This window comes from Stenella coeruleoalba, assembly GCF_951394435.1.
Source record: "Stenella coeruleoalba genome assembly, chromosome: 16".
Taxonomy (NCBI): Eukaryota; Metazoa; Chordata; class Mammalia; order Artiodactyla; family Delphinidae; genus Stenella; species Stenella coeruleoalba.
This window is the reverse complement of record NC_137162.1, coordinates 29024178-29050767: the sequence shown is the minus strand read 5'-3', so window position 1 is coordinate 29050767 and position 26590 is coordinate 29024178. Positions and strand designations below refer to the sequence as shown.

General features: G+C 38.1%; 2 protein-coding genes across 2 annotated transcripts in view; one reads left to right on the top strand and one right to left on the bottom strand.

The window, feature by feature from the left end:
- HPSE2 (heparanase 2 (inactive)) overlaps positions 1–26590 on the bottom strand; it is a 569682-nt gene that overhangs the window by 371591 nt on the left and 171501 nt on the right. The window lies entirely within an intron of this gene.
- Positions 22885–24403, top strand: LOC307175331 (Y-box-binding protein 1). The gene has a single exon (XM_079900326.1). It carries the CDS (start codon positions 23011–23013, stop codon positions 23983–23985), a length of 975 nt encoding a protein of 324 aa, XP_079756452.1. The 5' UTR covers positions 22885–23010; the 3' UTR covers positions 23986–24403.

Sequence of the window (26590 nt, the reverse complement as noted above, 5' to 3'; positions counted from 1 at the left end):
AATCTGTTGCATTTCTATATACTAACAATGAAAGATCAGAAAGAGAAATTAAGGAAAAAATCCCATTTACTATCACATCAAAAAGAATAAAATACCTAGAAATAAACCTACCTAAGGAAGCAAATGACCTGTACTCTGAGAACTACAAGACACTGATGAAAGAAACTGAAGATGGCACAAACTGATGGAAAGATATATTGTGTTCTTAGATTGGAAGAATCAGTATTGTCAAAATGACCATACTACCCAAGGCAATCTACAATTTTGTGTAGGTTTGACTGAATATACAAAGAACCCAAAGTAGCAGTGGCTTAAATGAGATAAAGTCTATTTCTCTCTTATTTAAAAGAAGCCTGGAAGTAGACAATTCATGACTACTTTAGAGACTCACAAATTCATCAGGCACTCAGGCTTTCCAGATCTCTGCTCCAACATACCTAGCGAATGTCCTTTCCTCCATGATTGAATATGGCTGCTAGAGCCCAGTCACCACACTTGGTGTTCCAGGGAACAGGACTGAGATGGGGAGAAAGAAGAATGAACCTCCTTCCTTTTAGGGATTGTTTTCAAAGGACCACATTATACTTTGGCTTACATTTCTTTCGTCAGAACAGAGCAATATCGAGCTGCAAGGGAGCCTGGGTAATATAGTTGTTTGGCTGTATGTCAGTGTGCTTAACAAGGAGAAAGGGAAAAGGAATACTGGGAAGCAAATAGCACTCTTGTCAAAGGTGGTCAGGGAAGGCCTCTCTGAGGAGCTGACATATGGCTTGAAGCCTCAGTGATGAGAAGAAGGCAGCCATGAAAAGATCTGGAAGTAGACATTTCAATAAGAGGCAAGGTCAAGCTCAAAATCCCTAAAGTGGGAATGAACTCTGTGCATCTTCGAAATCAAAAGAAAACTAGGGCATTGGCAAAAACTGAATGAGGGAAAGGGTGCTACAGAATGAATTTAGGATATTGGCATATTAGACCTTATAATAGTCCAGAGTAATAAGTTTAGACTGGAGTATTTTCAGTCCTCTTGAAAGGGCCATCCTCACTGTGGTAAGGATGGACAAGGTCATCTGAGACCATCAAATGTCTGATTTATCTTAGTTCCCTTGTCACGAATAGTCTTCTGATTTTACATGCTCCATCAATAAAGTGACTTCTTTTTTTTTTTTTTTTTTTTTTTGCGGTAAGCGGGCCTCTCACTGTTGTGGCCTCTCCCGTTGCGGAGCACAGGCTCCGGACACGCAGGCTCAGCGGCCATGGCTCACGGGTCTAGCTGCTCCGTGGCATGTGGGAGCCTCCCGGACCGGGGCACGAACCCACGTCCCCTGCATCGGCAGGCGGACTCTCAACCACTGCGCCACCAGGGAAGCCCAATAAAGTGACTTCTGATTTTTGGGTCTCATTCCTCTTCCCCCTACTTCCTTAGCAGATTTTCCCAACTGTTGCATTGGAGTGCTTGGGTTAAAGAAGATCATGTAGGTGTGTCATGAACAGAGATACAACTCAAGGTAGTTAAATCTTAAATTCCCTCAGAATAAACATATTGGTGGAGTAATATAAGATTTCATTCTTAGCTCCCGAGAAAAACATTCAGAAAAGACTATCTTAACCTTTGTTTGCATTAAAATAAACAGCTCAACAATTTCCCTTCTGCTTCTCCCACATTTCATACAGGGGTTTGTGGGAAGTGTTCACATATGCAAAGAGGGGAAAGGGAACAGCTGGAGGCGCTGTCTCTTCTTCCAGCATTTGCTCTCTGTAAGCTTTGACAATTTGAGTCACAGACCTTCCAGAAAGCTTAGCTGTTTAAAGATGGATCTGGATTTCCAAGAGGAGATCAGGAGGGCTGTTAACAAAATAATGCCCTATAAGGTTAGTGTCTCAAAGGCCTTTCATTGTCTCTCTATATGTCACTCACTTACATACTCAAACACACACACACACTTTTGTATATATTTATATACATATACAATAGCTAAACCAGGCCAAGTAATTGGCATATGACATATTTTAACACATTTGTAGAACCTGGCTGGGCATTGTAGAGAACAAGTTTAAGTCAAGGATTAGTCAACCAGATAATGGAGTTTAAAAAAAAATACACATAAAAGGAGGTCACTCAAAGAACTACGGAACAAAAGAGAAGCACAGAGGTAAAGTCAAACTTTGATTAAATAAATTAATAATGATAATGATTATTATTCATGCAATTATTGAACATTTACTACAGGTTAGGCAATGTGTTAATAAGCATTTAAATTATCTTAGCTCATTTAATAATAATAACCTCAAGAGAGAGGCACTATTATTACACCTGATTTATAGTTAAAGAAACTGAGTACTGCAAAGATTAAATCTCTTGCCAAGTCTGAGAACTAGTAAGTGATGGAGCTGGACTCAAACCAGATCTGTCTCACTCTAAACCCTGTGCTCTAACAACTTCTTATGCTTACATGATGCTAATATGCCAGAGGGGGTAGAAAGGAGGAGAGAGAAAAATGTAAACTTAATTTAAAATGTATATTTTAAATTTAATTTAAAATGTAAACATATTAATATTGAAAGTTTATAATATCTCTACTGGATTATATTCTTATCACACCTCACCTGTAGTATCATGTCAAATTCAGGAGCCAAATTTAATGACACAGACTTGTAAAATTAGGAGGTATTGACTTCCACCATTCTTAGCTATATGATCTTGGCCAGTTCCATAGGAACCTCAATTTCTCCATCTAAAGTTGGAAAAGAATCTACTTTACAAAGTTGATGTGAAGATTAAAGATAATGTGTGTGAAGTGAAAAACACAGTGTCTGGAATAGACTAAGCAGAAAAGGCACTAAAAATATGGCAGCCAATAAATTTACTATTATTATTCTGAGAGGAGGGTGACTAGGATATTGATCATGTTTTCTGAACATTAGCATGAGTTGTGAATGCATACTTTCTAAGAAAGTCGTTTCATTATTACTTTGCATTCTGCTAATTATAATTCTTACCAAGCTCAAAGTTAGGCTCTTCTACGAAAAACAAGATAAATCTTATAAATTTAGTAATTTCATATTCTCCAGGGAACTGAGAGGGATTCTTTCCAGTCTCTTGTCAAAATTATCTCTGGAAAAAAATGGCTAGTGGAAAGGAGTTCCAGTGGCTGCTGATGTGCTGCCAAGTTTCAACACCCGTATCTCTTCAAAGGTCCAGCCCATAAAGAAATATCATTTTCTATCTTGACTGACAGCATTTATCTTGGATTTCAAAGCATCAAAGGACTGTTGGTCCCCAGAATGTTTTGTGAAATGATACTAATGTGTTCAATGACCTACATTTGAGAGGTTGCATTTCTGAAGATGATAAACTCCAGCAAACCCCACTAGTGAAGTCCATTTTCAGTATATAAATATCATCTGCATTTGAAAAGGCACCCATTATTCACATCTGTAAACGCATTTATAGTCTAAAGCAGACTCATGATTGGGGGTGGAAGCCTTCATCTAGATGGAGACACCTAAGAAGAAGGGATTAGAAATGAGCTCATCTCATTAGAAATGAGAAACGGCATTCAGCTCATCCTAACTTCCAGACCCAGAATGAATTCTAAGGGCAGAAAAATAAGACTGTAAAATAGAAGCAAGACTTCCTCCTCCTCTTTCTATTGTCACCATAGAAACCAGTATGCTTCTGTACAGTTTGTCCAAGGGAATATCCTTGCCTTAGATTCTGACAACCAAAAGCCTCAAACACGAGGCTTCTTCCATGACCTCTGCCTCTCTTCTACTGGTATCATGCCCACCAGACCTAAAACCTGGACTGCTGATTCACCAAAGAACTTCTAAAAAAAATGAGACTGGTACCAAAAATGGTAAGAGAAATCATTAGCACTGAATCGCATAGTGAGAAAGCCATTCTATAATATTTTCAATTCTTTTTCTGATTTTCTGATTTGTTAAGAAACAAGTCTCAGTGCCATGCTAATATGTCATTAGCATCTCTCCAACACTTGCTAAGCTTTTTTTTTATAAGGACTTAGACTCAGAGCCAAGGAACAGGCAACATTACCTAGATAGAATTTAATAACATTATTTTGTTTATACCATTTTTATTTTTAGTTACTGTCTTTTTATGGCGAGTGAACTGGTTTTCCATTTATAGTACTAAGATAAAGTTTACTTTCTTAATTCATTTATTTGAATTATTAAAGTTAAAAAGATGGATCAACTGTAAAAATGGTATACAGATAAAAAGGAAATTATGAAGGTGGGTTGAAAATGATGAAATAAGAGATACTAGTTATTATATAATCTGAAAACAGAACTTGTAAAAATATATCCCTCTACTACCCTAAGCCAGAGCTAATATCTCCCTCATCTGTAGTTCTACTGCCCTGTTTGTGCCTCTAACACATCCTGAATTCATCCTCTTTGAATTGTAGTCATGTACATTTCTCATTTTCCCTAAATAGAGTTAGCTCCTGGAAGTCTTGCTCATATTTGTAGATCCCCTCTATGTTATACAGAGTACATTTCTCTGTGAATGTTTGTTGAATGGGAAACCTGATTCACCTTGATCCCACCTGCAGAATACTGGTAGTCAGTTTAAGGATCCTCAGGGCCCAAATAGCATAAGGTTTTCTCTATACCACATGGTCTTCATTACTTTATTTAAATATCAGTCAATAAACAGTAAAGATAGACTTATTAAACTTCTATCATGGGAGAGTAACATCACCAAGATGTACACATAGATTGTTCCTGACATTGCTTACCCTCACAAGAAGAAGAACTAATAACTATTCAAGGACAAGACACCACTGAGAGAATCCTAGAACATGGGGGTGAGACTAAAGCACCCTCCTGCACCAAGACAGACTGTATTGGAAGGGTAAAAGAAGTGGCTACATGTTGACTGCACTGTCCCTCCTCCAGGCCAGTGCAGCACCACTAAGCCCCCAGTTCCTCCAGTGGGAAAAGAGAACCCAGGGGTACAAACAGCACTGCCTCCAGCATTGTGGGTCACTTTATGGGAGTCCCTACTCTGATCTTGTACCACAGGGATTGCAGGGGAATCTATGGGGCTCAACAACTGGGAATCTGACTGTGATGGAGAAGAGGGGAGGGGCTTGCAACAACCAGCACACAGTCTTGGCAGACCAAGTTCATACCTGCAGTGCCCAAGTAGTAATCCACACCAGTGGCTTTGCTCACCTGCAGAATCAAGTCAGGGGTGCACTCTGACCTGGGAACTCAGTGGGGTGCAGATTTGCCTACTTTGGATCCTCAAATGAGGAGTTTTCCCAGCCCTAGAGCTCAGTTTACATATGCCCAAACAAGGAGCTGAATCACAGTTCCATCCACTTCCATTCCACCTGGCCAGAAGGGCTGGAGACAACTCCTGGAAGCAGTGTGGCCCAGTGGCACTCAAGCCAAGAAGTGGGTGGGCAGAGCTGATGTCCCCTAGAGCAGAGCTGTTCTGGCGCATGGAATGTTTCCATGTTATGCTCAGGCAGGGGGATTACTTCATAGCCAAGGCTAAGAGTATCTCGCAGCCCCTCCCAACCAGACAGCCTGTTTGGTAAATTGAGAGGAGCCTGAAATAGCCCCTCCCCCTCCCATCCAGGCAAGGGAGCTGACACATAGCCCCAACCACTGTTGAGAGTGTGGAGACATAGCCCCATCTGACCAAAAGGGCTGGAGACAACTCCTGAAAGCTGTACAGCCCAGGAGCATTCATGCTGAGAGGCAGGCAGGCAGCACTGATAGTTTGAAGAGCAAAGTGAGTGGCCCTGTTTGGTCAGGAAACTTGGGCTGCAGGTCAGTTTGAGTTAAGACAACAAGCAAAGAGCTTTACTGGCTTTAGAGCTGCTTCTCCCACTGCACCCAGGCAGGAAATCTAATTTCTAGTCCCACTCATTGCTGAACACAGCCTTCAGTTTGTCTGACCAGAGGACCTAACCAGAGCACACAGAGAACTGCACAGCCCATTCAACAGTCAGAGGAGCAAAAAGAAAAAGAATGAAAAAGAGTGAAAAAAATCCTACAGGAATTATAGAAAACAATGAAAAGAAACATTTGCATTATGGGAATTTCAGAGAGAGAAAGGGACAGAAAGTATATTTAAAGCAATAATGACTGAAAACTTCTTGAACCTGGGGAAAGAAATGGACATCCAGATCCATGTGCCCAAAGGATACCAAATAGGTTGAACACAATTAGGGCTACACCAAGACACATTAAAATTAAATTGTCTAAAACTAAAGAAAAAAAAAGTTTAAGAGCAGTAAGAAAAAAGAAGTTACATACAAAGGAACAGCATAATACTATCAGCAGATTTTTCAACAAAAACTTTCAGGCCAGAAAAGAGTGGGATGACATATTCAAAACATAGAAAATAACTATCAACCAAGAATTCTATTCCTAGCAAAGCTGTCCTTCAGAAACAAAGGAGGGATAAAGACTTTCCTGAACAAACAAAAGTTGAGGGAGTTCATTACCACCAGACCTACCTTACAAGAAATTCTAAAGTGAGTTCTTTCAGGGGCAGTAAAACAACACTAATTAACATCATAAAAATATAAAAAGGTAGTGTAAATCTCATTAGATTCTACAATATGCTAATAGTGGTGTATAATTCACTTACAACTCTTATTTTAAAGTGTTTTTTAAAAAGTAGTTAAAAAAACATAAATATTCAATATAATAATCTATTATTAGTTTTACAATTTTTAAAAAAACATGTAAATTGTAATAGAAAAAACCTAAAATGTGAGGGGGAGAAGAAGAAAAACTGTAAAGTTTATAAATTCTATTGAAGTTAAGTTATCACCAGGTTAAAATAGGGTGTTATAAATTTAAGGTATTTTATATAAGCCTCATGGTAATCACAAGGGAAAATCCTGTCATAATTACACAAAAGAAAACAATAAAGAAGTCAAAGAATACTGATACTAAAAAACATCAAAACAAAAAAAAGAGCAGAATAAAAAATAGGAACAATGAATCTACAAAACAACCAGAAAACAATTAACAAAATGGCAATAGTAAGTTCCTACCTGCAATAATTACTTTAATGTAAACAGATTAAGTCCTCCAATTAAAAGACACAGAATGGCTGAATGGATTAAAAAAAGAAAAACAAGATCCAACAATATGCTGCCTACAGGAGACTCACTTTAGCCTTAAAGAAACACATAAACTGAGAGTGAAGGGATGGAAAAAGACATTTCAAGCAAATGGTAACAAAGAAACAAAAAAAAAGTAGTTCTACTTATATCACACAAAGTAGACTGTAAACTAAAAGTGATAAAGGAGATCCGGACACCATGCTCTCACCTGTGCTGACAGCTACATCTGTAGCTCTGCATCTGCACACAGCAAACCTCGACTCCTGTCACTGGTCTCCATGGCCATGCACAAGCCCATGGCTAGCCGGCCAGCCCCAGGAGTGCACACCACAGCAAAGGCCTCTCAGCTGCTCCTGGGCCTGGTCCAGTATCTACTCCCAGTTAGTTCACAAACTGGAGCCTGGACATGGAGCGTAAGAAGTGACTGAGGAAAGAGGCAGCCGATTCCAAACTGTACTTCCAAATGCCTGCTATCTATTTGTGATCCATTGGAAAACTGCCTTTTCCATCACCAGGTTTATACAGCAAGAGCAGAGCTTGAGGAAATGAAAGGCAGCTGGTGCTTTGGTCAAGTTTCAGGAACTCTGTCTACAAATTACAAGGGAGAGGAACTCCACCTTTGCCGGGCCTCTGTGTAGCTGACAGGGTCTTGGTGCTTTGGCCAGGTGTCAGGCCTGAGCCTCTGAGGTGGGAAAACCGAGTTCAGGACACTGGACAACCAGAGACCTCGTGGTCCCAAGTAATATCAACTGGCGAGAACTCTCCAAGAGATCTCCGCCTCATCACTAAGACTCAGCTCCACTCAATGACCAGGAAGCTCCAGTGCTGGATACCCCATGCCAGACAACTAGCAAGATAGGAACACAAACCCACCTAATAGCAGAGAGGCTGCCTAAAATCATAAACACACAGACACCACAAAACACACCACCAGACACGGTTCTGCCCACCACAAAGACAAGATCCAGCCTCATCCACCAGAACACAGGCACCAGTCCTCTCTACCAGGAAGCCTACAAAACCCATTGAACCAAGCTTACCCACTGGGGACAAGACACCAAAAACAACAAGAACTACGAATCTTCAGCCTGTGAAAAGGAGACCCCAAACACAGTAACTTCAGCAAAATGAGAACACAGAGAAACACACAACAGATGAAGGAGCAAGGTAAAAACCCACCAGACCAAACAACTGAAGAGGAAATAGGCAGTCTACCTGAAAAAGAATTCAGAGTAATGATAGTAAAGAGGATCCAAAATCTTGGAAATAAGATGGAGAAAATACAAAAAAATGCTTAACAAGGACCTAGAAGAACTAAAGAGCAAACAAACAATGATGAACAACACAATAAATTAAATTTAAAATTCTCTAGAAAAAATCAATAGCAGAATAACTGAGGCAGAAGAACAGATAAGTGACGTGGAAGATAAAATAGTGGAAATAACTACCGCAGAGCAGAATAAGGAGAAAAGAATGAAAAGAATTGAGGTCAGTCTCAGAGACCTCTGGGACAACATTAAACGCACCAACATTCTAATAATAGGGGTCCCAGAAGAAGAAGAGAAAAAAGAAAGGGATGAGAAAATATCTGAAGAGATTATATTTGAAAACTTCCCTAATATGGGAAAGGAAATACTCAATCAAGTCCAGGAAGCGCAGGGAGTCCCATACAGGATAAATCCAAAGTGAAACACGCCAAGACACATATTAATCAAACTATCAAAAACTAAATACAAAGAAAAATATTCAAAGCAGCTAGGGAAAAGCAACAAATAACATACAAGAGAATCCCCATAAGGTTAAGAGCTGATCTTTCAGCAGAAACTCTGCAAGCCAGAAGGGAGTGGCAGGACATATTTAAAGTGATGAAAGGGAAAAACCTACAACCAAGATTACTCTACCCAGCAAGGATCTCATTCAGATTCGATTGAGAAATTAAAACCTTTACGAACAAGCAAAAGCTAAGAGAATTCAGCACTACACTACCCAGCAAGGATCTCATTCAGATTCCATGGAGAAATTAAAACCTTTACCAACAAGCAAAAGCTAAAAGAATTCAGCACCACCAAACCAGTTTTACAACAAATGCTAAAGGAATTTCTCTAGGCAGGAAACACAAGAGAAGGAAAAGACCTACAATAACAAACCCTAAACAATTAAGAAAATGGTAATAGGAACATACATTTCGATAATTACCTTAAATGTAAATGGATTAAATGCTCCAACCAAAAGACACAGACTGGTTGAATGGATACAAAAACAAGACCCGTATATATGCTGTCTACAAGAGACCCACTTCAGACCTAGGGACACATACAGACTGAAAATGAGGGGCTGGAAAAAGATATTCCATGCAAATGGAAATCAAAAGAAAGCTGGAATAGCAATTCTCATATCAGACAAAGTAGACTTTAAAATAAAGGCTGTTACAAGAGACAAATAAGGACACTACATAATGATCAAGGGATTAATCCAAGAGGAAGATATAATGATTGTAAATATTTTATGCACCCAACATAGGAGCACCTCAATACATAAGGCAAATGCTAACAGCCATAAAAGGGGAAATCGACAGTAACACAGTCATAGCAGGGGACTTTAACGCCCCACTTTCAACAATGGACAGATCATCCAAAATGAAAATAAATACGGAAACGCAAGCTTTAAATGACACACTAAACAAGATGGACTTAACTGATATTTATAGGACATTCCATCCGAAAACAACAGAACACAGTTTCTTCTCAACTGTTCATGGAACATTGTCCAGGATAGATCATATCTTGGGTAACAAATCAAGCCTTGGTAAATTTAAGAAAATTGAAATTGTATCAAGTATCTTTTCCAACCACAACGCTATGAGACTAGATATCAATTACAGGAAAAAAACTGTAAAAATTACAAACACATGGAGGCTAAACAACACACTACTAAATAACCAAGAGATTACTGAAGAAATCAAAGAGGAAATCAAAAAATGCCTAGAAACAATTGACAATGAAAACACGACGACCCAAAACCTATGGGATGCAGCAAAAGCAGTTCTAAGACAGAAGTTTATAGCAATACAATCCTACCTCAAGAAACAAGAAACATCTCAAATAAACAACCTAACCTTACACCTAAAGCAATTAGAGAAAGAAGAACAAAAAAAAAAGTTAGCAGAAGGAAAGAAATCATAAAGATCAGATCAGAAATAAATGAAAAAGAAATGAAAGAAACAATAGCAAAGATTAATAAAACTAAAAGCTGGTTCTTTGAGAAGATAAATAAAATTGATAAACTATTAGACAGACTCATCAAGAAAAAGAGGGAAAATACTAAAATCAACAGAATTAGAAATGAAAAAGGAGAAGTAACAACTGACACTGCAGAAATACAAAGGATCATGAGAGACTGCTACAAGCAGCTATATGCCAATAACATAGACAACCTGGAAGAAATGGACAAATTCTTTGAAAAGCACAACCTTCTCAGACTGAACCAGGAAGAAATAGAAAATATACACAGACCAATCACAAGCACTGAAATTGAAACTGTGATTAAAAATCTTCCGACAAACAAAAGTCCAGGACCAGAGGGATTCACAGGCAAATTCTATCAAATATTTAGAGAAGAGCTAACACCTATCCTTCGCAAACTGTTCCAAATTATAGCAGAGGGAGGAACACTCCCAAACTCCTTCTATGAGGCCACCATCACCCTGATGCCAAAACCAGACAAATATGTCACAAAGAAAGAAAGCTACAGGCCAATATCACTGATGAACATAGATGCAAAAATCCTCAACAAAATACTAGCAAACAGAATCCAGCAGCACATTAAAAGGATCATACACCATGATCAAGTGGGATTTATCCCAAGAATGCAAAGATTCTTCAATATACACAAATCAATCAATGTGATACACCATATTAACAAACTGAAGGAGAAAAACCACATGATAGGGCTTCCCTGGTGGCACAGTGGTTGAGAGTCCACCTGCCAATGCAGGGGACACGGGTTTGTGCCCCAGTCCGGGAAGATCCCACATGCCGTGGAGCAGCTGGGCCCGTGAGCCATGGCTGCTGAGCCTGCGTGTCTGGAGGCTGTGCTCCACAACGGGAGAGACCACAACAGTGAGAGGCCCACGTACCGCAAAAAAAAAAAACAAAAAAACACATATGATAATCTCAATAAATGCAGAAAAGGCTTTTGAAAAAATTCAACACCCATTTATGACAAAAACCCTCCAGAAAGTAGGCATAGAGGAACTTACCTCAACATAATAAAGTCTGTATATGACAAACCCACAGGCAAAATCATTCTCAATGGTGAAAAACTGAAATCATTTCCACTATATCAGGAACAAGACAAGGTTGCCCACTCACACCACTATTACTCAACATAGTTTTGGAAGTTTTAGCCACAGCAATCAGAGAAAAAAAAGGAATCCAAGTCGGAAAAGAAGTAAAGCTGTTACTATTTGAAGCTGACATGATACTATACATAGAGAATCATAAAGATGCTACCAGAAAACTATTAGAGCTAATCAATGAATTTGGTAAAGTAGCAGGATACAAATTAATGCACAGAAATCTTTTGCATTCCTATACACTAATGATGAAAAATCTGAAAGAGAACTTAAGGAAACACTCCCATTTAACACTGCAACAAAAAGAATAAAATACCTAGGAATAAATCTACCTAAGAAGACAAAAGACCTGTATGCAGAAAACTATAAGACACTGATGAAAGACATTAAAGATGATACAAACAGATAGAGAGATATACCACGCTCTTGGATTAGAAGAATCAATATTTTGAAAATGACTATACTACCCAAAGCAATCTACAGAGTCAATACAATCCCTATCATTCTACCAATGGCATTTTTTCACAGAACCAGAACAAAAAATTTCACAATTTGTATGGAAACACAAAAGACCCCGAATAGCCAAAGCAATCTTGAGAAAGAAAAACGGAGCTGGAAGAATCAGGCTCCCTGACTTCAGACTATACTACAAAGCTACAGTAATCAAGACAGTATGGTACAGGCACAAAAACAGAAATATAGATCAATGGAACAGGATAGAAAGCCCAGAGGTAAACCCATGCACATATGGTCACCTTATTTTTGATAAAGGAGGCAAGAATATACAATGGAGAAAAGACAGCCTCTTCAATAAGTGGTGCTGGGAAAACTGGACAGCTACATGTAAAAGAATGAAATTAGAACACTCCCTAACACCATACACAAAAATAAGCTCAAAATGGTTTAAAGACCTAAATGTAAGACTGGACACTGTAAAACTCTTAGAGGAAAACATAGGCAGAACACTCTATGAAATAAATCACAGCAAGATCCTTTTTGACCCACCTCCTAGAGAAATGGAAATAAAAACAAAAATAAACAAAGGGGACCTAATGAAACTTAAAAGCTTTTGCACGGCAAAGGAAACCATAAACAAGACGAAAAGACAACCCTCAGAATGGGAGAAAATATTTGCAAATGAAACAACTGACAAAGCATTAATCTCCAAAATTTACAAGCAGCTCATGCAGCTCAATATCAGAAAAACAAACAACCCAATCCAAAAATGGACAGAAGACCTAAATAGACATTTCTCCAAAAAGATATACAGATTGCCAACAAACACATGAAGGAATGCTCAACATCATTAATCATTAGAGAAATGCAAATCAAAACTACAATGAGATATCATCTCACACCGGTTAGAATGGCCATCATCAAAAAATCTACAAACAATAAATGCTGAAGAGGGTGTAGAGAAAAGGAAACCCTCTTGCACTGTTGGTGGAAATGTAAATTGATACAGCTGCTATGGAGAACAGTATGAAGGCTCCTTAAAAAACTACAAATAGAACTACCATATGACCCAGCAATCCCACTACTGGGCATATACCCTGAGAAAACCATAATTCAAAAAGAGTCATGTACCAAAATGTTCATTGCACCTCTATTTTCAATAGTCAGGACATGGAAGCAACCTAAGTGTCCATCAACAGATGAATGGATAAAGAAGATGTGGCACATATATACAATGGAATATTACTCAGCCATAAAAAGAAACAAAATTGAGTTATTTGTAGTTAGGTGGATGGACCTAGAGTCTGTCATACAGAGTTAAGTAAGTCAGAAAGAGAAAAACAAATACAGTATGCTAACACATGTATATGGAATCTAAAAAAAAAAATTGTCATTAAGAACCTAGGGGCAGAACAGGAATAAAGACACAGACCTACTAGAGAATGGACTTGAGGACATGGGCAGGGGGAAGGGTAAGCTGGGATGAAGTGAGAGAGTGGCATGGACATATATACACTACCAAATGTAAAATAGATAGCTAGTGGGAAGCAGCCGCATAGAACAGGGAGATCATCTGGGTGCTTTGTGTCCAACTAGAGGGGTGGGATAGGGAGAATGGGAGGGAGTCAAAAAAAGGAGGAGATATGGGGATATATGTATACATATAGCTGATTCACTTTGTTATACAGAAGGAACTAAAACACCATTGTAAAGCAATTATACTCCAATAAAGATGTTTAAAAAAAAAGTCAGATAAAGACAAATACTGTAAGGTCTCACTTATAAGTGGAATCTAAAAACAAAACAAAACAAACAAACGGAAACCGAACTCATAGGAAAAGAGATAAGACTTGTTACCAAAGGCAGAAGAGGAGGGGGGAGTTGAAGGAATATAGTCAAAAGGTACATGCTTCCAGTTATAAGATAAATAAGAACGGGGGATGTGACAAACAACATGGTGACTGTAGCTAATACAGCTATATGATATATAAGAAAGTTGTTAAAAGAGTAAAGCTAAGAGTTCTCATCACAAGGAGAAAATTTTTTGCCTTTTTCCTTTCTTTTACTTTTATTGTAGCTATATGATAAGATGGATGTTGGCTCAACTTATTGTAGTAATCATTTCACAATATATGTAAATTGAACCATCATGTTGTATGCCTTAAACTTACAAAATGATGTGTGTCAATTATTTCTCAGTAAAATTTGGGGAAAATACCTTCCATCATGCAAGCCCTTTAGAATATGCACAAACAACTAACAAGACACTTTTGTGATTAGAAAAGTTAAAATATGATAATTGCAGAAAATTTAGACAATACATAAAGCAAAGGCAAAAAGACGTATAAAGTATAAAAATAAATAAACCATAATTCCCACATCAGCAGATAACTACTATTAATATTTTAGAGTGTTTTCTTCCAGTCTCTTTTATTTGTTTGTTTTCAGCATTGAAAATGCATTTGTGTATGAAATTGTGTTCCTGCCTTTAATCTCACTAATCCTTATATTCACCCTTGTGCCACCTTGTCTTGCACTTGGTTTCTATGTACCAGTCACATGAATGACTAGAAAGGTAGAAACATCAAGAAATACATAAGTATGGGTACAAATGCCCTCTTACAGCCTTTTGCCTAGTACGGGGTTCCATGACTTTAAAAGATACATTAAGGGGCTTCAATAAAGATGTGTCAAATGTCTATTTAGATGAAGAACATCAATGGTGGCAGTTTCCAATTAAGAATTAGTCATAGAAGGCTTCAGAAATGCCTTTATAGACTGGGGACCATAGGTAAAGATACAGTTAATGACTTAGCAAAGAATACTCATTAGGAACAGCAGGGTCTATTATCTAGATTCAAAGCCAGATGGAAATTAAATATTTCACATTATAATGGAAGTCAATGGGAAACACAGGTGAATATTCACACAATTGTAGAAAAGCATGTCTATTACTAAATGAGAAACACCTGCATAACTCAAAATGAATCCACATGAAAGTTTTTCCCCACCCCAGTGCCCATCCAGGGACTTGTGACCATCATCTTCCTGAATTTTGATTTTGCTCTTCTCTCAGCCACCAAGCCTTTTCTAATTTTGTGTGTTTTATTCTATATTTCAGTTATTTTCTATTTCCCTTCTTGTGAATGTGTAATATAAGCAAACCCTATTTCAAAATTTCTGAGCAGAGACCTAAGCTCTTTGGAAAAAATAGCTGTTATACATTATCAATAAATGAGTTTATTGAAAGTGGAATTAGATTGAGGTACTTGATATTCCTTGGCATTACTTTAATTTTGGCCTTTTTCCTAGCTAATAACTTGATTATTGTTTTAATAATAACTTAGAAACCATATCATCTGCAAGTATCAGCATCTGACACTGCCATATTGCTAATTACACTTGATTTCTTAAAGTACCTTCCACTGTATTCCTCTCGTCTGGTTTTCCCACCCTCTAATCACTCTACTACTACTTCAGGTACCACCTCCCCCTTTTTCCCTCTAGATCTTAGTATTCCCCAAGGATTTGTTCCCAGTCCTCTGTTCTCTATTTTGTGTGTGTGGGGGGGGGGGGGGGGGAACCTTCCTCTTCTTCCCTTCTAGGTTCTTTGGCTGGTCTAATAATTAAATTGACACAAAACAGATTAACAAGAGAAAAACTTAATTTTGTATGTATGGAAGCCCATAAAAATATGAACAAAGAAGTGACCAAAGTAGCCAGCTTTTATACATTTCATACAAGAAAACAAATTTGTGGAAGACTGATGAGAACAAAGGAGTTTGGGTTTGGGGTAGCAAACTAATGAAAAAGTAACAAAGTTCGTTTATATAGCTTTCTCGACCCTAAATTTCCTATGTTTGGTGGTGAGGGATGCCTTTTACCCTCCTGGTACAGGAAGGGTACTTTTCATATGGAAGATTTATCTCCTGCTTTCAGAGGGACAAAGGAAGTTCAGGTGTCCTTCTTTCACCAGCCGTTTCTTAAGTAACTTTAATCCAAAATAATCAATAAGCTAAAGTGGCATATTTTACTCCCCTTCACTATCCAAACTTTTCTACTAGAGAATTCTTCTGCATTCATGACATTTGCTACCTATTTATTAGTCAATTATTAATTAAATCTCTCAAGCTCTGACTTCTCTCCCAAATTCCAGTCACATCTTCTTAAGCTGCCTGCATAACATCTCCAATTATATGTCTTGCTAGCATCATATAAATAATCCAATTTCATGACATTTTCCCCAAAATCAATATCAATCCCTGGTTTCCTTTTCTTTTTTAATAGAGGTAAATCATTCACCTATAGATGACTCAAAATCTTGGAATCACCCGTGGCTTCTCTTTCCCGCTCATTATATTTAATCCTCACCAAGTACTGTTGATTCTTCCTTGCTCCTCTTCCTAATATTCATAACTTGCTTCCCCTGTTTCCAGTTTCCAGATAGGGCCACATATTATTTCAACTCTTCCATTTCTCACCTACACTGCACATGCCTACTAGAAAAATCTTGCTAAAATATTACTTTCATCATGAAATACCCATGATCAAAAAAATCACTAAAGATTTTTTAAGATACTGTTGCCTTAAAAAATAAAGTTCAGATTCCACATTCAGGTCCTCCACAATCTATTTCCAACCCAAGATTATTATTTTGGGACTGTCTGTAAGAAGTAGCATGGGGAAGTAGAAAGAGAACTAGACTCTAAGTAAGAGTTAAAATTCCAGTTTCTGGTACTTGCTAGTTGTGTGATCTTGAGCAAGTCACTTAACCTCTATGAATCTGAATTTCCTTATCTAGAATATAAAGATAAGTAATAGTATTTTCATACAGCTGGGGTAAATACAAATTAGGTAAACAAATAATATGCTTGACACACGGGAGGCATTCAAAGCCATTTGAATCTGAATATAAGGTCTTTTCTATCACTGAAGTTCAATGATTCTCTTCCCCAATCAGTCTCTCCGCTCCAGTTCAACTCCCATATTCACCTCTCCCAAATAGGAATTCTTGCATTTTCTTGTGTCCCTCTTCAACACCTACACAAATATTAGCAACCTTCAAGTTCTTTTCAAAACCTACCTATTCTGTAAAGTCCATAACAAACCTGAGCTAAACAGTCACTGCCTCTTTAAGCACTCAGGTCTCTTAATTTATTAGCTGTTTTGTATCATGAACTTTTCATGTACTCAGAATGTATCATCCTGGCAATATTACATGCTCCTTGAGGGCCACTATTCTGCATTGTTCCTCTTTGTACCTCTCAGCATTTATTCAATCATTTATGGAAAGTCCTCTTTGATGAGGACTGGATTATACTGAGTTCTAAAGGATGAGTAGAAGTTGACGAGGCAAAGAGAGGGAGGGAAAGCGTCAGGCAGAAGGAATAGCTTGTGTGAAGGTCCTGAGGCAGAAACAGTTTGACCATTAAAGTAACAGAAAAAAGAGATGAGGTAGAGAAACAGTAAGAGACCGGACTGAAACACAGTAATGTGGGAGAGAACGGGAAGCAGTTGCTTCCCCTCAGCATATTCTACCAAAGTGCCATTTTTTAAGGTACTAATAATATATTAAATTACAGCTGTTAATACTACAATGAAAAGACTTTAAAGAGAGCAATATGAAAGCTGCTAGGGTGACAAAAAGAGTAGTTAAATGGTGGTGCTTTTTTGAAGTGTAGCTTTTCTATCAACCAATGGCCAGCCTCCCTTGGTCCACTCCCTCCCTAATCCTCTCCCCATCTCAGCTGACATTTAAATCCTTCTAGGCTAGGATTCAGATCAAGCTGAGCTCTCTCAGACTATGAGAAACAAGTTAGAGTTTTATGTAAGGGAGTGTATGATCTTGCTTGCATTCTAATAAGATCATCCTCTGCCATGTGAATCATGCTTTATAGGAGAGAGCAGTTAGAAGAAAGTGGGAGACTCCAAACTGTTTTCTTCTGAGTTTTAGCCAAGAGTTTCCATGGAGACTTAAGCTCAAAAAGATGATATGGATACTAGAGCTAGTTGTAAACCAAAAGGCAACAGAATATCCCAGAAACAGCTTAGCACATATTACCATATTAGGCCCACCCCAGCCATGTGCCAAATGTGGTTCTGTATTGGAGTTTATGACATTATAGAGCACTATAACACAGACACGAAGAAGTGATATTTTCTTCTCTCCACTTAAGTCACTGGAAGTCTTCCTTCCATAGGTTTCCCCTTATCTAACTCTTCAGCTATTGCAATGTGAACTGTCTCCAAACCATCTGAGGTTGTAACTTCCCTATGCTCTGTCTCAGGACAAATACAGACCTTTCTGGGAAAGTCTGAGGAAAGCTCATGAGATATTTGTATGTTTTATTTAATTTTTCAAGTGGAAAAAACAATAGACATTTCCCTGTTTAAAAAGAAAAAAACCCAATTTGTTGACTCTTACATACAAATAATTCAAACCAGCTGACCTTCAAAATGTCAAACTTCACATGTGGTCAAGCCTCAGACTGACTCTAAGTTTGGAAAAATAAAATAATTTAAATAATGAACTGGTAAAGCAAATAAAGTAAAATATTTGGATAATGATTCAGTTGAGTAACCACTAGTGACCCCAAACCGCCACTTGTTATGGAGAGATATCTTGTTAAGATTTTTAACTTGGGAGAGTTCAGAAACAACCCAATTATGGTGGGTGTCTTTCCAAACTGACCAGAGGCTAGAAGCAAGATGAGAAGGAGTACCTGATCCACTCAAGATTGAAACTCTGAGGTCTCTGGGAATACTAGAAACAAGTCTATCACACACTCAATTCATTTACTCCTGGCTTGAATAATCATTTTTTCAGATTAGGGACTAAAACCCTTGTAGGACTGAAAAATTATGGACTCCCCCCTCCCTATACATCTTCCACCATGTAATTCAAAATAAAACCAATGCCAACCTGTAAAGGAAAAAAAAAGTGTAAGAAAGCTGAACAAATTTCTGATTTCCCCCATGGCGGCCACTTTTACACTTTCAAAAAATATATTCTTAGTTTTTAAAATCTTGTGCACCTATTTTCACTAGCACCCAAAGCATATGTTTAGTTTGCCTTTGGGGTAATCAGCACTGTCTGGATCCCCATAGCTACATTGTTTGTGTTTCTTATCATTAAAACTCCCTGACTTTTATGAAGTAACTACTGTGGAAACTCTTTTTTTTTTTTTTGCATAAAAAAAAAGCCACCAAAATGGAGAGGCTATATTTATTTCCCTGATTCAGAGCAGTTTAAAACATGGAGATAACTGTAAGGAACATAAGATCACTGAAAAATAATTAGTTGTATTCATTCATCCATCCATTCTACTCATTTAACTAACAAAAATTTACCTACTGCTTACTACTATGTGCCAGGCACCAGAGTTACAAAGACTAACAACAACAAAAAAATTCATTCTTTCAAACAATATATAATTTGTAGGGGAATTATGGACGATTCTATTTTTAATTTCTGTTTTTGTTGTTTATTTTACTTGTGATCTCAAGTTCAGAGGGTAGAATTAATTATACTCAGTTCATGACACATTATCATCAAGGATCTTTGCAAAGCCCCTCTCTTATTCCATTTATTTTTTAATTTCTCTTTATACCCGTACTACATTAAAGTCCCCCATCCTGAACACAGACAACCACTTAAATGTGTTTTATATATTTTTCTTTGCACATGCTTTTATAAATATGTATTATCCTGTGAGCATGTATTTTTAATTCACATAAATGGTATTGTTATATCACTATTTCTTTCACAATGTTTTTATGATCCATCCATGTTGCTATGTGTAACAACAAACTGGTTGCTTTTAATTGTTGCATAATACTCTTTGTACTTATTTTACCTGTGCACCCTTCCAGTAATGAACACCCAAATCACTCCAACTTTCTCCACCACAAAAACAGCTGCAGTGAATACCCTAGTACATGCCCCTTTATGGATCCACATGAGAATTTCAACGGGAGTAAAAACACGAGTGGAATTTCAAAATAAGAGAGGAAGAATACTTTTCATTTGCTCTCCAGAACATCTATCCCAGTCTACAGTCCCACTAGCACTGCACAAGGGTTCCTGTGTCCCTCACGTGCCAACACTTGGCTTTGTTAAACTTTCTAACTTTGCCAGTCTAGTATGTAGAAAGTAATAGCTCATTGTTTTTACAATGTGTGTCTTCAAATTTACTAATGATTTTGAGCATATGTTTATTAGCTTTTAGGTTTTTCTCCTAAGTAGATTTTCTGTACCTTCACCTATTTTTCTCTTCTTGTTGATTCCAGGAGTATACCCAAAATATTGATCTTCTATTGATTATAGACTTTGCCAATATATTTTCTCCTTCTATTATCTTTCAATTTTGGCCCTGGAGGGTTCATTGCACAAAAATCCTTAATTTTAATTTATCAGTGTTTCCTTTATGGGTTATGTTTAAAATTTGTTGAGAAGTCACTTATTGAGCCCTTAGATCACACAGATATTCACTTAAACTTTCTTCTATTAATCTAATAGACTTATCTTTCACATATAGGCCCATAGATTTGTGGTGCCACCTTATCACATATAAGTAACACATAAACATGGGTCTTTCCTTGAGATCTCTATTCTGCTCCATTGAGCTGTTTATATGACACTGCATCATTATTTATGCAATAAATAAAACAACTTTGCTACTGTCTTTCCTTTTTTCTCTCTTCTGTTAGCTCAAAGGACCCCCTAAACCCCTATCCCCTAAAGCTTAATATTTCCAACAGAAGGAAGACAACCATCCTAGTTCTGTTTAATCAAGTCCTACCCCTAATCAGCAACACAGAAAATATTTTAGTCCCCAGAAATATAGTCCCATTTAATGCAGTTATCTCTTAATGTATTTATTAGATACATATTTTGGGGGACAACCCCATGTGGGCATGTTCTTTGTTTAGAGATCAAAAACATTTTTGATACAAATGATCATTTTTTAAGATAATAAATTTATATATTAATTCCTAAGTCATGTGATAGTAACACCACTGTGTTGAATTGTGAATATATTCTAGATTTCACTAAACAACCAAAAAAAAAAAATTTGTGAATTTTGTTTCTTACGAAGCCTCCAGTGACTTCCACTGTACTATATAATTTTGTAATAATTTGTACAAATCAATTGAGAATGATAATAAACTACATTAATAAACTATAAACTTAAGGTTTATTGTGCCTTCCATCAATCAGTAGCTATAGTAATAACCCTTGCCAAGAAAGCCCTCAACAAAGTAGTAACACAAAATTGACAGTGTTTGTAATTTTCTTCATTTAGAGCCATATAAACATGATTACATGTCAAAATTACCTTAATTGATAAGCAATCTTCCATCTAGATCAACTGCAAGTCACAACTTTGACACAAAGAAAGAAATATCTTTCAGAAGAAAGCTGCCATTCAAACTCATTCACTAATTTCAGAATATCCCTCCAATGTATCACCATCTGATAATGTTCAAAGAATTTCCTGTTCACAAACGTCTTTGTTTCTGAAGGTAAATTTTTTTTTTTTTTGCGGTACACGGGCCTCTCACTGTTGTGGCCTCTCCCATTGCGGAGCACAGGCTCCAGACACGCAGTCTCAGCGGCCATGGCTCAAGGGCCTAGCCGCTCCGCGGCATGCGGGATCTTCCCGGACTGGGGCACAAACCCACGTCCCCTGCATCGGCAGGCGGACTCTCAACCACTGCGCCACCAGGGAAACCCAAGGTAAATTCTTATGTATAGTAAAGATACTGCCTCCAAAGTAAAATACCCAGGCCTACAAAACTTTAAAAAGCATCTGCTCTATAAATAGTACTTCTGAACTAGATGGTCTTGATCACATCTTAGTAATAACAAAAGGTAAACTTCAAATTTGCCTTACCAAATGTGAACAAGTTCTAAAAACAAGAATGTAGCATTTTGCCAAGAGTAAAAATAAGGGCCTTGTGTTTTTCATTGGAATTTTTCAGAAGGATATTTGGGTAATGTCTTTAACCTTCCTTTCTATGTTTCTGTATTTTGCAAATTTCCTCTAATGAGCAAAATAAACAAAAAATGAAATAATTTCTTTAAAAAAACTGTATTCATCCTCATCATCTTCCATATCCCCACCACCAACACTACCAAACATATACATAGTGACAAAAGAGATGTTCAAAGTCTATAGGAGCTTGAGTGAGCAAAGAGAATGATTTGAAATCCCAAATAAAATATCTTTAATGTGGTATTTTGAAAGCCTGAAGCAACTTTATAGACAAAAAATTACCTAGTGATCACAGAAAGAGATCATGAAAAATTCCGAATTACATTAAGCCCAGTAATTCAACTTTAGGTACCAGTATACTCATTATAAAGTAAATAAAAATCTTATTGCCTTGTTCCCTTTTACTGTTAATAAATATCTCTCCAGCTACAAACACTAACTGAAGATTGACTACAGATGTACTATTTTGGAAGCAGGGAACTGATGCTAGATAAAGATAACATCAAACCTTTATTAATGGGAAAATTTAATACTATTAGTTTTGTTATTCTGGTGTTCATTACAGCATATGAAGTATTAGATATATCTTCTTTGACTGCATAACAACTATATGAAGGCTGAACTATGAAAATAAAGTTCTAATTTTATCCTCAACTTGATTTCCTAAATTGATTTCTTTTTCACTTTGTTTGGGTGACTGCTTTTCATGAAATTTAATTAGATTTAACAGAGAAACTACAACAGTTGCTGATATAATGTTCACCTATCTCGCTGAATAAGTATGTATTTTGCTGCATAATTACCAAGTAGAAAACTACTGTAAGATCACACTAACTGCTCAAAGAAAAGAATCAACAGCCACCTCTTTCATAAGGTTTTTGCTCTTCTTTATTCTTGACTATTTCTCTGTATTTCTATTAGAAAAAGGGATTAGAAAGAGAAGTATTGAGTTCGATCGGTAGCGGGAGCGGAGAGCGGACCCCAGAGAGCCCTGTGCAGCCCCACCGCCGCCGCCGGCCTAGTTACCATCACATCCCGGGAGGAGCCGCAGCTGCCGCAGCCGGCCCCAGTCACCATCACCGCAACCATGAGCAGCGAGGCCGAGACCCAGCAGCCGCCCGCCGCCCCCCCCGCCGCCCCCGCCCTCAGCGCTGCCGACACCAAGCCCGGCACGACGGGCAGCGGCGCAGGGAGCGGCGGCCCGGGCGGCCTCACATCGGCGGCGCCTGCCGGCGGGGACAAGAAGGTCATCGCAACGAAGGTTTTGGGAACAGTAAAATGGTTCAATGTAAGAAACGGATATGGTTTCATCAACAGGAATGACACCAAGGAAGATGTATTTGTACACCAGACTGCCATAAAGAAGAATAACCCCAGGAAGTACCTTCGCAGTGTAGGAGATGGAGAGACTGTGGAGTTTGATGTTGTTGAAGGAGAAAAGGGTGCGGAGGCAGCAAATGTTACAGGCCCTGGTGGAGTTCCAGTACAAGGCAGTAAATATGCAGCAGACCGTAACCATTATAGACGCTATCCACGTCGCAGGGGTCCTCCACGCAATTACCAGCAGAATTACCAGAATAGTGAGAGTGGGGAAAAGAATGAGGGATCGGAGAGTGCTCCTGAAGGCCAGGCCCAACAGCGCCGGCCCTACCGCAGGCGAAGGTTCCCACCTTACTACATGCGGAGACCCTATGGGCGTCGACCACAGTATTCCAACCCTCCTGTGCAGGGAGAAGTGATGGAGGGTGCTGACAACCAGGGTGCAGGAGAACAAGGTAGACCAGTGAGACAGAATATGTATCGGGGTTATAGACCACGATTCCGCAGGGGCCCTCCTCGCCAAAGACAGCCCAGAGAGGACGGCAATGAAGAAGATAAGGAAAATCAAGGAGATGAGACCCAAGGTCAGCAGCCACCTCAACGTCGGTACCGCCGCAACTTCAATTACCGACGCAGACGCCCAGAAAACCCTAAACCACAAGATGGCAAAGAGACAAAAGCAGCCGATCCACCAGCTGAGAATTCGTCCGCTCCCGAGGCTGAGCAGGGCGGGGCTGAGTAAATGCCGGCTTACCATCTCTACCATCATCCGGTTTAGTCATCCAACAAGAAGAAATGAGTACGAAATTCCAGCAATAAGAAATGAACAAAAGATTGGAGCTGAAGACCTTAAGTGCTTGCTTTTTGCCTGTTGACCAGATAACTAGAACTATCTGCATTATCTATGCAGCATGGGGTTTTTATTATTTTTACCTAAAGACGTCTCTTTTTGGTAATGACAAACGTGTTTTTTAAAAAAAATAAAAAAGCCTGGTTTTTCTCAATACACCTTTAAAGGTTTTTAAATTGTTTCATATCTGGTCAAGTTGAGATTTTTAAGAACCTCATTTTTAATTTGTAATAAAAGTTTACAGCTTGATTTTTTCAAAAAAGTCAACAAACTGCAAGCACCTGTTAATAAAGGTCTTAAATAATTGTCAAAAAAAAAAAAAAAAAAAAAGAAAGAGAAGTATTTATAGAAAAACATATGCATATATAATTTATTCAGTTAGTCCTCTCTCATATAGAGGGATTTGAGACCCAGTTCATGTGTTTCAAGAGCTATAAGAGTACAAGTGAGTAGGTATACGGGTAGATTATTCAACAGAGAATAGTTCAGACAACAGTAGAGGTTGGAACCATGTTGGGCTTCTGGCACTCGGTTCACCTAAACAAATTGTTGGATCTGGTGGATTTCTTAAAAAATCAGAAGAGTTCAGATTCAGAAAACTTGAGATCTGAAAGGAATCTTATAATTAATTCACCTTAGAAAAAAAGGCTAACCAATACTGGTTTTAGAAATAGAGTGGAACTAAGAAAGATTGTTTTTCCCCCATAACAAGGTAAAATCAAGTTGCCAAGTCTTAGTCCGCGTTTCCATTAAAACTCTTCTTTTATCCCACCCTTCTACTCCATTCCCTACCACAGCACCAGTTCAGGCATCCTTATCTCACATGAGATTTACCATAACAATCTCTAGTATAGACTCCTTAATTCTGGTCTCTCATCCTACAACTAGAACCCAGCTATGTTACTCCTGTATTTTCCACATCAATTTAGAGATCTCAAGGAAAATGACCATGTCTTACATTTCTCCTGTCCCCAACAAAGGCAAGTACAATAGCTAATAATAGTTAATAAACATTAACTAATTAAGCGTTCACTCTGTGCCAGGCACTATACTAAATGCTTTACACGTATTAACTCATTTAATCCTTATGACAACCCAATGAGGTTACTATTATAATTCCCATTTCACAGGCAAGACTTACAAAAGGCCACATGGCTAGTAAATGATGGCGGTAAGGCCAGGGATTTATAGCCAAGCTATCTGATACCAGAGCCTGTATTCCACTATCTTTCCTGGGGTCTGTGGGGGGCTTGTGAGGAGGAGAACTGCGTATTAATTTCTCAATAAGAACCTAGCATGGGTAGCTAGGAATATATTCAAAACTTAATATACTTTAAAAAGACAACTTTTAAGCGTGGCTGAGCTGTGTTTTGTACATACTGCCATCTCCCTGTTTGTAGTTGGCAACATAATCATTTCTCACACCTGAAGTAAGAAACTGTTTGTACCCTCATAAAAACAAATTTGACAGTTTCTGCTAGCTGTGAAAGGCTAAAAATAGCCCCTTAAAATATCCACATCAAATCCCTGGAATCTATGAATGTCACCTTATTTGAAAAAAGGGTTTTTGCAGATGTAACTTACGATTTGAGATGAGATCATCTTGGAGTATCAGGGTGGGCCCTAAGTCCAGTGAGAAGTGAATAAGAGACACACAGAGAACAGACAGAAAAGGAGGAGGCAATGTTACCATAGAGGCAAAGACTGGAGAGATGCACACAAACCAAGGAACACCTAGAGCCACCAGAAGCTGGAAGAGGCAATGGAAAGAACATCCCCTAGGGCTTTAAAATGGAGCCAGTCCTGCCATCACCTTGATTTTGGACTTCTGGGCTCCAGTACTGTAAGGGAATAAATTTCTATTGTCTTATGCCACTACCTTTGTCGTATTTTATTACTGCAGTCACAGGAAGCTAATACACTATCCATCTGCTATCTGCAACAGAATGCAAGCTCCTTGAACAGGAACTGTGTTTTGTGTATCTTTATAGTCTTTACTTTTTCAGTCTAGTGTACTACCTAAGAAGCATGGGTGCAATGGCAATAATTTTGGGAAGTAAGAGTGGAAATGGAAAATAGCAGGCAGAATTACTACATAAAAATTGTGACCTTGGCACTTAATCTATTCATTCAGTAACCATACACTGGGGACCTACTATGTGCCAGACAATGAATTGGGCAATCAGGCAGTCAACTATGAAGACATGAACATAATCCTTGCCCACATATCATTTTACGTGACTTATCATATTATCCTATAATTAATACTCTAACAGTGGAAGAACAGTATTCACTATAAATTTACAGGAGGGACAGCTCCATGATGGTGGAATCTGGGAAGCACGTCGCTTAACTTCTTTGAGACTTCATTATAAAACAAACAATAAATAACAGAGGTGATACAAACACGTCCTGCTTTAGAGAACTGTTGTGTTCTCATTTAAAATAGGTTCTTTGTAATAATAATATTGTACATACTTCTTATAAAATGTTTATG

What these genes read in the sequence shown, in the direction of transcription:
- LOC307175331 (XM_079900326.1), top strand. Translation starts at nt 23,011, where the DNA reads ATGAGCAGCGAGGCCGAGACCCAGCAGCCGCCCGCCGCCCCCCCCGCC.